The sequence below is a fragment of the Amaranthus tricolor genome, chromosome 16 (assembly GCF_026212465.1).
Source record: "Amaranthus tricolor cultivar Red isolate AtriRed21 chromosome 16, ASM2621246v1, whole genome shotgun sequence".
NCBI lineage: Eukaryota > Viridiplantae > Streptophyta > Magnoliopsida > Caryophyllales > Amaranthaceae > Amaranthus > Amaranthus tricolor.
This window is the reverse complement of record NC_080062.1, coordinates 1212253-1223979: the sequence shown is the minus strand read 5'-3', so window position 1 is coordinate 1223979 and position 11727 is coordinate 1212253. Positions and strand designations below refer to the sequence as shown.

The 11727-nt window shown below is 31.3% G+C and overlaps 1 protein-coding gene and 1 pseudogene across 1 annotated transcript; both read right to left on the bottom strand.

Moving 5' to 3' along the window:
- Positions 1 to 5489: 5489 nt before the first annotated feature.
- On the bottom strand, positions 5490 to 7296 carry LOC130802229 (probable receptor-like protein kinase At5g38990; annotated as a pseudogene).
- A 641-nt stretch (positions 7297 to 7937) lies between these two features.
- Positions 7938 to 10674, bottom strand: LOC130803299 (probable receptor-like protein kinase At5g38990). The gene is made up of 4 exons (XM_057667501.1): positions 9747 to 10674; positions 8816 to 8849; positions 8482 to 8546; positions 7938 to 8379 (listed from the first exon to the last, which is right to left on the bottom strand). Exons 1-4 carry the CDS (start codon positions 10568 to 10570, stop codon positions 7938 to 7940), a joined length of 1365 nt encoding a protein of 454 aa, XP_057523484.1. The 5' UTR covers positions 10571 to 10674.
- Between the last annotated feature and the right edge of the window lie 1053 nt (positions 10675 to 11727).

Below are 11727 nucleotides of genomic sequence, written 5' to 3'. Positions count from 1 at the left end.
GTTTCAAAATCAAAATTAACGTTTTATGATATTCTATACATTTAAATATATATATATATATATATATATATATATATATATATATATATATATATATATATATATATATATATATATATATATATATATATATATATATATATATATATATATATATATATATATATATATATATATATATATATATATATATATATTCTGAAAGCGCAAGCCTCAAAGAGGTTCAACAATGAAAAACAAATGAAAAATATAATGTAAAAGAGAACAGAAGTGTTTATGAGGTATCTTGAATACCTCCCCCTCAAATATAGTTTATTATAATGAATTCAACAATTACAAGTATAATAAACCTCCCTTATCTTGAGAACAATCTCTCAAGACCACAAATACTAAAGCAAAGTAAGAACACTCTCAAGCTTCTAACAATGCAATAGCCCTCTCAACAATATGTGTGTTTGTGGTGAATGATACTATGAGTGATGAATCCTATTTATAGGCAAGATATTCATCACTCTTAGTATTCCTTCATAAATCACCATAAATCCACATGTAACATCCCAATTAACACCCTAATTAACCATGACAATAAACATTACAATAAACAATAGAGTAATGCACCACATTATTGCAAAGTCTCTACAAATTCTGACCAAAACAGAATCCAAAGTAGTCTGTTGATCTTCCTGTGGCTTTGATCAAACAACTCTCATCAACCATTCCAAACCTTAAACCACCCATATTCGACACATCTTTATCGACCCCCTCCAAAGTACAAGACAAAGCATGTTCGATTAAATGTTTAAAGTTAACGTCGTTATTAAGATTATTGGCACTTGCTTTAACATATTCCAATAGCTATTAGAGTCTATAAATGTATGTGACAAATTGATTGATATAAGATGGAGGGATTGGTATACTAGAGAGGTGGAGAGCGCGCCCATGCAACTACACAAATTCTTAAATGCGATGATCTCATGGTAAGACCATTTTTATTAGGCTAATTTATTAAGGTAACTTATGTATGAACATGAATACAAAACTTGGTAGCTAACCTTTTGGGTTAAAGTGAGTTCCCTGCACCTATTTTTTGGCCCAATTATAAAGTTCAACTTGTTTTCTTTTGAAAATGATATCAAGCCCACGTAGTAATGATGCCACTCTCCCCCAAGAGCAACCCTAGTATGAAACGGTCTCACAGATTAGATGGTATTAAAAGCGACTATCTAATTTTTAAAATATGAGTATTTTAATATTTAAAATGTTAGTTTTAATATTTAAAATAATGTGTTAAAATATTAAACAACTAAAGTGAGTATTTTGAGTACGAAAGTGAATGTGTTAACTAATTTAGGTGATTGACTATTTAGCTCAATTTAAAATAAGTTTATAATTAGACCGATATAAATGAGAAAAGACTCTTATTCAATTTTATTTTCTATAAATGCATTTTTCTTAGAGAAGAAGCTTTGTAATGACATGTTCAAATCATTTTTATCAAAAACTATTTGTTAACAACGTCATATTAATTAATATGAAGCAATATGATCATAAATGACTATTATTTAATACTTTATTTATTTATGCTTAACCTTTAATTAAATTTAGTAGCCTTGGGTCGAATTTTAGATATTTGTGTGCGGAATTAACTCAACTGTCATAACTCATATTTATTTGTGATATGTTATAAAATTTAATATTAATAAATTTTAAATTAATTAATTTTGTTAGAACCTAAACAGTCACGAATTATATTCCGTTGTTTGCCATCTTGCAATAAATAACCTAAGTTTTTATAAAGCATTATGATCAATGAATTAAACAAAACAGTTTTTTAGTATCGAAGAAAATTCAACATAACTTAATGAAAATTGTTCTTATTTACTTGAGGGCCATTATAGATTATGAAATAGAAAATTAATAAAAAGTTGGTCAAATTTAAGCGTTGATATTGACTCTTGATATTTAGTAATGACGTCTATTCAATTTGATCGATCACTCTCAAGTCACCTTTTGTTACTTAGCCCTAGTGTCATTACTTTCTTTTGTCACAAAGCAGGGCCGTCCCTATAATGGGCAAGAGGGGCCTGTGCCCCGGCCCCATCCTAAAAATTCAAAAAATAATACTTTAATATTTAATAGTTAGGGGCTTATAATAATATATTTCGTAATTAAAGACATATAATTAATATTTTGTTGGTCAATTTTGATGGTCAAATTTGGTAGAGGAAAGGTAGATTAAAGATTATGTTGGTTTGAATTTGGGATGGTTATGGTGGTGGTTCACATTTAAGGTGGGTGGTTATGGTGTTTGTTTGTGGAGGTCGCGTCAGGGGAAAGGAGGTGAGGAAGGCTGCACAGGACGCTGTTTATGGGAGGCCGATTGGTGATGGTGGAGTGGAGGGAAGGGTTTGATGGTGGTTGAGAATAGAGGGGGATAGGGGCTACGCAAAGGATGGGGAATTGAATTTGGTGGTGGATTTTGATGAAGATGGTGGTGGCTGGAAGTGGGTGGGGAATGGGAGTGACAGTGAGCGGGGAACGATGGTAGTTGTGGCCTGTGGGGGATGGGGGCTGGAGGTTGGCCTGTGGGGGATGGGGGCTGGAGGTTGGGCTAGGGATAGGGAAGGGGTACGGTGAGGATTAGGAATTCATGTTCTTTATTTATTTGTGTTTTTTCCTTTTTTTTTGTACTTTTTATTTTATTTTTTGTATTTTTTTTTTTTTGAGCAACTTAACCTACAATTGTAGGTTAATAATAGGTTAAAGATGCTCTAGGGAAATTCATATTAAAGTTGGTATTATTTAAGGTTAATCGAAAGTTCGTATTATTCACGGTTATTTTTTCTTAATATTATTACTAACATTAATAATATGTTGATGCTAATTACAATAATACTTCCTCCGTTCTGAAATACTAGTTACATAATGGTTTATGACACTATTCCTCATTCAAGTTTATTTTATATATTGCGATTAATGTGTAAAAACAAATATTGTCAAGTGAGATCTTGTTTGAATCGTCTAATCGCATAGTTTCATAATATTTTTTTTTATATTTTTTAGTTGTATATAGTTCAATATATAAATGATCAAAATAACACATTGATTTGTATAAAAAGTCAAATATAACAAGTATAGGGGAACAGAGGAAGTACTATATACTAAAACTAATACCGTTAACAATATAATAATTTGAATACTAATGATCCTAATGACATACGGTAGGGTTTATGCCATTCTACCTCAGCCAAACTTTAATTGTTCGATTCTTCTCTCACCAATTGATAAGCAACCTTTTGGAGAATTTAGCTAAGGGTTTATGCAATAACACTTAGATTACATCTATTGTTTATAAAGTTAACATCAAGCTAAGGGTGACCATTAAAAAAGGTGTTGAAGCTAAATTTTTAATTTAAAAGCATGCATGTATCTGTGTGAATATTTAAGAAGAGAAGAAAAGTCAAATTATGAAAATAAAAAAGATGATAATACGATACGAGGATAATAGAAGATTATCATTTTATTTTGGGGACAAATATTCGATATGTTTTACCCTCAAAATAAAAGGATTAATTTTTCAATTTGTCTTTCTCCATCCATCGCTTTATAACCATTTATTACCATTGAGGACAATTATATAATTTTCTATTTTATGCTCTAATAATACTCTCTTTTAGTTTAATATTTATTTCCCCCATACATATTTACATTCTATAAAAACCTAGTCTTGTAAATACAAAATCATGCACATAGGCCAAATCAAGGATTGGTTTGGGGTATATTATATGACTCCTAACTCTATATGTTTTATATTAAAAATTTAAAATTACCCTTAACCTGTATTTTTATTTTTAATATATTAACAAAAAATTTTCAAGTTGGATATTACTTGATTAGTCTTAATGTAAATTTTCTTAATATCAATTTTTTATAATTTTTATTATCCATAATTTTAGACATTATAAATTAAAACAATACATTGAATAGTGTGTATACTCAAATAGGCACTCAAAAGAGACGGACGAAGTATGTTTTTTGCTTATTAGCCTTTAAGTAAATTTGGTCGTTTTTGATAACTCATTATATACGTGGATACAACTCAATTGTCATTTTTTTTACTCCTTCCTATTCTTATCAGATGATTTATTTATTTTTTTTCATACTATTTACCAATTATTCTAGTTTATATTTTATTCTCACACAAGTTGTTGTGTAATACGGTTTTATTGTGAGACGTTCTTCAATCATGAGTTGAGTAACTCAATTTACAATTTTTAATAAATAAGCTTCTTGTTTTGAGATCGTTTCAACGAGAGCCGGTCTTTCACAAGAGTAGCTATTATTCTCAATATATTAATAAGTGTATGTGATCTTGTTTGATTCGTCTCAATATATATATTATTATCATTAACTTTTTATAATTTTTAACAAACACATGTCGACACATTAAAAATTAAAATGATGTATAAAAAATGTGAAAAACCATATGAGGTATTATTACATTAGAATAAAAAAGGTTATAATACTTCAAACAATTCAAAACAAATAGATTTTTATTTAAATAAATTAGTTCATAGCCTAGGCAGGTCCAACCATGGACTCCTAATTTGCCATCTTCCAATAAAAACCAAAAGCTATGATCAATCAATTTATCAAAATGGTTTTTAGCATAGAAGAAAATTCAACAACTTTATGAAATTTGTTCTTATTTTGCACAACTTTAAGGGTTAATCTTGATTCTCAAGTCTCAAGTCTCAAGTCTCAAGTCTCATTTTGCCACTCACCAATTGACTTGGTCCAATTTGTCTACTTAGTATACAAGTTTCTCCCAAAAGTATTCTCACTTTTATCGCTATATTTTCTTTTATTCTTGTAAATAATGTTTAAAAGATATAATAAATAATGTTTAAAAGATATATATCGAGATGAATTTATCAATATTTAAATATGAATATGTTTTTTTATATAAATTAATGAGAATTATAAATTAAAATTTGATATAAAATTTTATAATTTTATTTGAGAAGAGTGAAAAAGAATTTTGTTATGTATGTATGTGGCAAAGTAGAAAAAAACTAGACTTTTATAAATTGCTAATTTTTGCTCTCTTCTCTCTCTTTTTTTCTCTCAAAAAATTCTAACCTTCATTGTAAATTTTGGGGCTACTATTTAACATTAGAATGAAGATGATAAAGGAAAGACTTTACTATTGGATCTCCTTTAAAATGATCATGACTTTTTTTATATACTCCCTCGTATTCAACCTACTTGTCCCATTTACCTTTTTTACACTTGGTCGAAACAACATTTTAACTTTTAATATCGTTAATTGTGCATAATTAAAAATTATGAAAAGTTAATATTAATAACCATTGTATTGAAACGAAAGAAATAAAATCACGCTTGACTATATTTTAAGTTAAAGATTAAGAAAAAAAAATACAAATTAAGAGTGATTAGTGAATAGTAATCGAAAAGTAATTGGGACAAGTAGGATGAGTAGGAGGGAGTAAAAGTTTTTTTGATTAAAATTATTATGTATTTTATCGATTGTTACTCTGTTGTAGATGTTGTATGATATTTTTATCAATAAATTATTAGATTTTCTTAAAAAAAAAATTACAAAAAAGATATATTTTCTTATTTCTTTTACATACTCTTGTAAGAGAAATAAAAATCTTATATTCTCGTGTCGTATGAAACACATATTATAGAGAAATCGTCTCATACAACAATTTGTACGAGTCATCTGGCTTTTGGGTCGATAATCTCAGAAAAAACCGAACCAGACTTCATATCAATTATGGGTGATTCCGATGAATTAATAAATGTAGTAGTTCTACTATCCAATAACTTTTTTGTGCCCATATCAACCATCTTAGTATCAGAAAAATCATCATTTAATGTGGTCGATTCATTATCAATATACATTGAACCTAATGCATTTGCCCCATCAAGTTTAAAACTTATCGTAGAATCTGAAATTTCTCCTTGAGGATCATCACTTAAATTGTTTTGCATAATTTTCTCCGCGGTTTCTTGTAGTTGTATGGCAAATTCAATGCCCCAAACTACGTCCCCCATCGAAGGACGATCACTTCCATGTTCTCGTATACACAATTCTGCCACTTCTCCAAATTTTCTTAGACATCCGGGTGCAATTTTGCCCTGTTAGATTTGGATCGACAATTGTGTGGAGGGTTTTATTTTTGTAGTTATAACGAGCCCACACGGCTAAGTTCACTTGTTGCTTGGGTAGATTAGGGTTCATCGCAACTCGAGCACATAAAACCTCGAACAACAAAACTCCGAAGGAGTATACATCTGATTTCTCTGTCAATTGTTGACGTCGATAGTACTCTGGATCTAAATATCCAACACTACCTTTAACAGCGGTACTAACATGGGTAGGACCCATATCACCAGGAGTGGGTCCTACCTTTGAAAGGCCAAAGTCTGAGACTTTGGCTGTCCACTTATCATCAAGAAGAATATTCGTAGACTTGACATCTCGATGAATAATCAATTGTTTAGCTCCCGCGTGAAGATAGTGCAAACCGAGAGCTGATCCAAGACAAATCATAAGTCGTTGCTTCCACGACAATGGTGTATGGTTCTCACTTCTCTCGGGATTCTTGTACAACAAGTGATCTCGAAGAGTGCCACGTGGCATATACTCGTAAACTATGATCATTTCACCGTGTTCGTCACAATATCTGATTAAGGACACCAAATGTACGTGACGTAGTCTCGATAGCATCTCGATTTCTGTTTCAAACTCGCGAGCGCCTTGCTTCGATGTTGTCGTAAGACGTTTTATGGCCACAATAGTGGCTCCATCATCTATTGAACCCTTGTAAACTTTACCGAACCCACCGGTTCCTATGATCAAGTCGTCATTGAAATCATTCGTAGCAACCCTAACTTGCGCAAATGAGAAACGTCGACAAAGATCGGACGGCAGAGAAGAAATCACACTAGCGGTAGTTGCATTAGATCCAGAATCATCCAACGGTGAAATCCACTTAAGCTTGCTAGTATCATCTTTGCTCATTGTTTTCATGAATTTTTGTTTCTCCTTTTTTCTTCGGAAAATGATTATGAAATATATTGATGATATGAGTGCGACTACTAGAATAGCACCAAGGATTCCTCCGATAATCGGTATTAAATGATGAGAACTATTTGACGATTGATTATTACCTTGTAAAGATGTTAAATTCATAGGGATATTAGGATTTGGTGCGGCAAGAGAACCATTTGAAGAGTTCATCTTGAAAATCTCTAATCCATTGAGCAAGAAATCGCCATATCTAGAAAAACAAGACAAAAATTTCAATGTCAATGCAAATTTGAAGAAGTCATTAAATAAAGTACTTTTAGAAGGAAAATATTGTTGCTATCAAACAAATAATTACTCTATATGCTCTTTTGAAATTGCAATAATGAATCATATATAATACAAAACAAAGAAATTGTAAAGTCATTTATATTGCATAAATCTGGATTAAAATTAAAGTAAGGAAAAATTTGTAAATGACAAAATTTTCCGTGGTGGGACCACTTCCATAAAATAAAATGTGGCAAGAAAAATAAACAAACTAAAAAAAGAAATTTTTTTATTTTAAAAAAAATAGAGAAATGGACTTCAGGTTAAACAGTTGGAAAAGTAAACTTCACGTAAAATTGCTATCTTAAATAGCGATTTTAAACTCATATTGGCTAAAAATGTAAGTTTTTGGGTCAAAAGATTAAAAAAACACACAGCGAGTTTGACTTGGTTAAAATATATGCAAATGTATTGTAGAAAATCTTTCCATTCATTCTTGTGATAGGCGTTCATTTTTTAACCCAGGGGAAAATCAATGCTTGACTCCTAGCCTCCTCATGCAGGGGCCGAATTCTCGATTTCTTACCCATAATAAACAATGATTAACTTACGTTGTGGTAAGGTCGGGAGTAAGTGTCACTGAAAGAAGACCTCTGGTATTGACACTAGCTTTGTTGGTACCACTACCTTCAAAGAGCGTAACAAAATCTCGATACATTGGAGTGAAAATGCCACCAGTTAGCGCAAAAACATCAATATCATGTGCACCCATTTGATTGTTGATACTAACGTCGAAAACTATTTGGGCAGTGTTGTTGATTTCGAAAACTAACTCGCAAAAATGGAGTCTCACAAGATAATTAAATCCAAAATCGACCTCGAACAACCATGTCAAATTTTGGTTTTTCTTCAATTCTCCAACATATGGTCCCATCTCCCTCATTGTCAAGTACACTAACTCTGGCGCCGTATACGATGGTGTTGCAACTGTATAATTGAAGTTTATGATTGTGGTATCGTTGCACGACACTGTGTAGTTTAGACCATTACTGATCATATACAACATAAAAATAAAATTAATCAATTTACAATCATATACGATAGATTCTGCTTAGGACAGGGTTTGTGGGTTCGTTACTGACAAATCATACCTCCACCTCATCTGAAGACAGGGCAAGAGGGATACAGTCAAAGCGACGCTCAAATAAAAAGAGCACTGCAAAGAAAGAGACGTATGAAACCAAGTACAATAGCAAAGTTACATGTGTTCAACACAAGCTAAGGTGTAACTCAATATAATCAATAAAAACAAATAAATTATTATTCCGAATTTAAAATTGTATTTGCAGTTTTTAAATGATTACTTAATCATCTAATTAAACTTTTGGATAAATTGAGTACTTGATATGACTTCAAAAGGTCATGTTAAGAATTAGAATCTCATTCATCTAAGGTTTAAAGTGAGATTATATACGTCAAATATACGGAAGACTTGTATTGCATGATGCACACTTGTAGCCTAGAGTGAGAAGAGACGTGATTATACTTCTATATTGCATATTTCCTCCGTTTTTTTTATGCTTTATAGAATAATTTTACATTGTTCTTTATTCTATAGTATCTTACATATTGCGATTATTATATGAGAAAAATATATAACCATTTGAGACGATCTTATTTTATTCGTCTCTCCATGCATATCAATATAATATCATATTATTGTATTTTTAATTATCTTTAACTCGATCTTATAAATATTAGTGTGTGATGTAGTAAACACATTCGAACTCTGCACACAAGTCAAAGATGTCACTGCTACAATCGACATTTTTATATCATAAATTTCAAATAAAAATAACTTTTTAAATCTTATTTTAATATTTTAATAATAATCTTTATAATTCTCACATATTTTCTAGCAACTAACTTCATCTTAACATTTGTATATTTCTTATGATCCTTACATATTTTTCATTAACTTTATAAAAATATTTTTTTATTAGTTATGGTCCTTATAATTTTTTTCAATGACTTTATTTCAAATTTTTTAATAATTATATATAGTGCCTACTTTTTTTCATTAAATTAAATTTATTATTTAATAAAATAATATATTCATTATTTAAAAAATATTATATTTTTCTTGTTTTCATTTACATTCCTTATGGAAACTTGATAAGAAACGAAGAAAATAATTGATAACTTTGTAAGAAAAAAATACTATTTATTTTTTTAATTGACACTAATAAATTAATTACTTACTATGCTTTTTGGGAATTCAAAAGAATTTATATTTCTTGGTGACCCAAAATTATCTATCCACCACATAGTTTATGTTTATCAGTGAAAGAAAGAAAATTAGAAGACAATTGTCTAAAATTAAATTCAGGAAATTGAAAAATATTGTTGAACTTACATCATGTAGTCATCGTCTCTACCGAACCAAGTCCGGCCAAGTCCGGAATCATTACTCGGATGCACGATCGACCCACCAACGTTCAGCCGGATAATATTTTCCATAGCTATTGAATCCGAAAAATTAAACGGGTTATTCACATAATCTTGAAACCCACCCGTAAGATATGGAACCATATTGGATCCGGAACGGTTAAAGTACAACCCATCGGGTACAGATATAATCTCCAACCCGTTTATGAACCCGAACCCATCCGGGTTACTTGGTGAGAAAGTTAGGTTTAGACCCTTTATTTGCCCGTTTCCTTCGTTCAAAGAGATGTAAATCTCTCTTACAAGCCCGTTTGTTACGGGCGCAGTTGTATTGGCGTGCGTGTTCGCGTTAGTCGTAACAGCGAACGCGCTAAAATTGCACAAAATATTGAACCCATTAATTGTGAGCGAAAGAAAAGACGATTTGGTGTCTATGATGTCGTAGGATATGGATAGGGGTGGAAAGTAGAGGCGGACTAGTTTTGGGCCCCACGTAGTAACAGGTATGGAATATGTTGTCATGGCCCGAAATATTCGGGCCATATTATAGGGAGTTGTAGCCTCCACTGCTTTTGCAGTGGAGTTACTGGTGGCAGATTGCGTTGCTAAGATGAAATCTTCATCGCTCCGCCATCTGTCACCGCGGTTATCGGTTTGTGCAGAATTTTTTGGTAGGCCAAAGTTGATGAGGAGGTGGTCGGGTGGTTTATATGGGATTGTAATGGAATAAGTTAGTGTTGTGATGAAGAGGAAGGAAAGAAGTGTAAGGAGCATTTGAGGGTGAACGAACATTATTGGAGATTGGAGATAGAAAATTAAATGATTTTGGATAAAAGTATTTCTATCTAATCAATTTAAATTCCAAAATGTGATTTTTGAGGTGCATTATTTTCAGAGTAATAATTTTGTATAACACTAATATGTATGTTGACCGTTTACTTTATCTTCTACTTCTACAAATTTGTCATTTTCTCTTTTGGTTTGGTGAATTAAACTTGTTTAATTTTTAAGCAAAATTATAAGAAACTACCTAATTTATACACCTTTTTTAAAAAAACTACCTTGTGTAAAAGTTTTTGCAAAAAACTGCCTTATATAATACAAATTATTTGCAAAACACTATCTTTTAACGGATTTCGTTTGTTGACCGTTACTTTTGGCCGTTGACCATCACGTGACACTCACGTGACTCTTAAACTTCCTTCTTCTTCATCTCATTTTCGCATTCCTTTGTTTCTGAAGCTTTCTTTCACGCGATACCCATTTCGCAGTTGCCCTTCCTTATTCCTCTTTCTCCTTGAGTTTCAATCCCTAATCCATTCAAAGAACCCAATTTTTTCCAACAATCATTACACAATTAACTAGTAATGTCTACTTCTTCTTCAACCGGAAATTCGATACCTGAAAAATGTGGGTGTGGAGTTTCCTTTGCAAGGAGGGTTTCATGGACCAAGGAAAATCCATGGAAGAAGGTTTAAGACTTGCGTTTTTTATGATCCTGATACAAATTGGAGGGGATGCAAAAAGTTTAAATGGATTGATGAACCTGAAATGACTGTTTGGCAAAGAGAAGTGACTAACAAACTTGTGGAGGACAAGCGACAATTAGGAACCGCAATCAAAATTTTGACATCAAGGGTTTTTTGCTTGGAACATGAAAAGGAACAAGCAATTTCAGAAATTAAAAGGATTAAGAAGAAATGGATGAATGAGAGGAAGCATGGAAATCAGATTACAAGCTTTGTATTAGGGTTTTTCTTTTCTTTTTTGTTGGTGTTGGTTGTTTTAATCAAGGCTAGTAAATGAAGTTTATGGCCTATTTAAGAATTTGTATGAGTGATTTCGGTATGCAATGAAAAGATGATTTCTTTTGTAACATGATTATGATGAATGAAATGTGTTTTTATTTTGTCTATTTGATTTCTTTTTTGGTATTGCTGTTTGTTGTT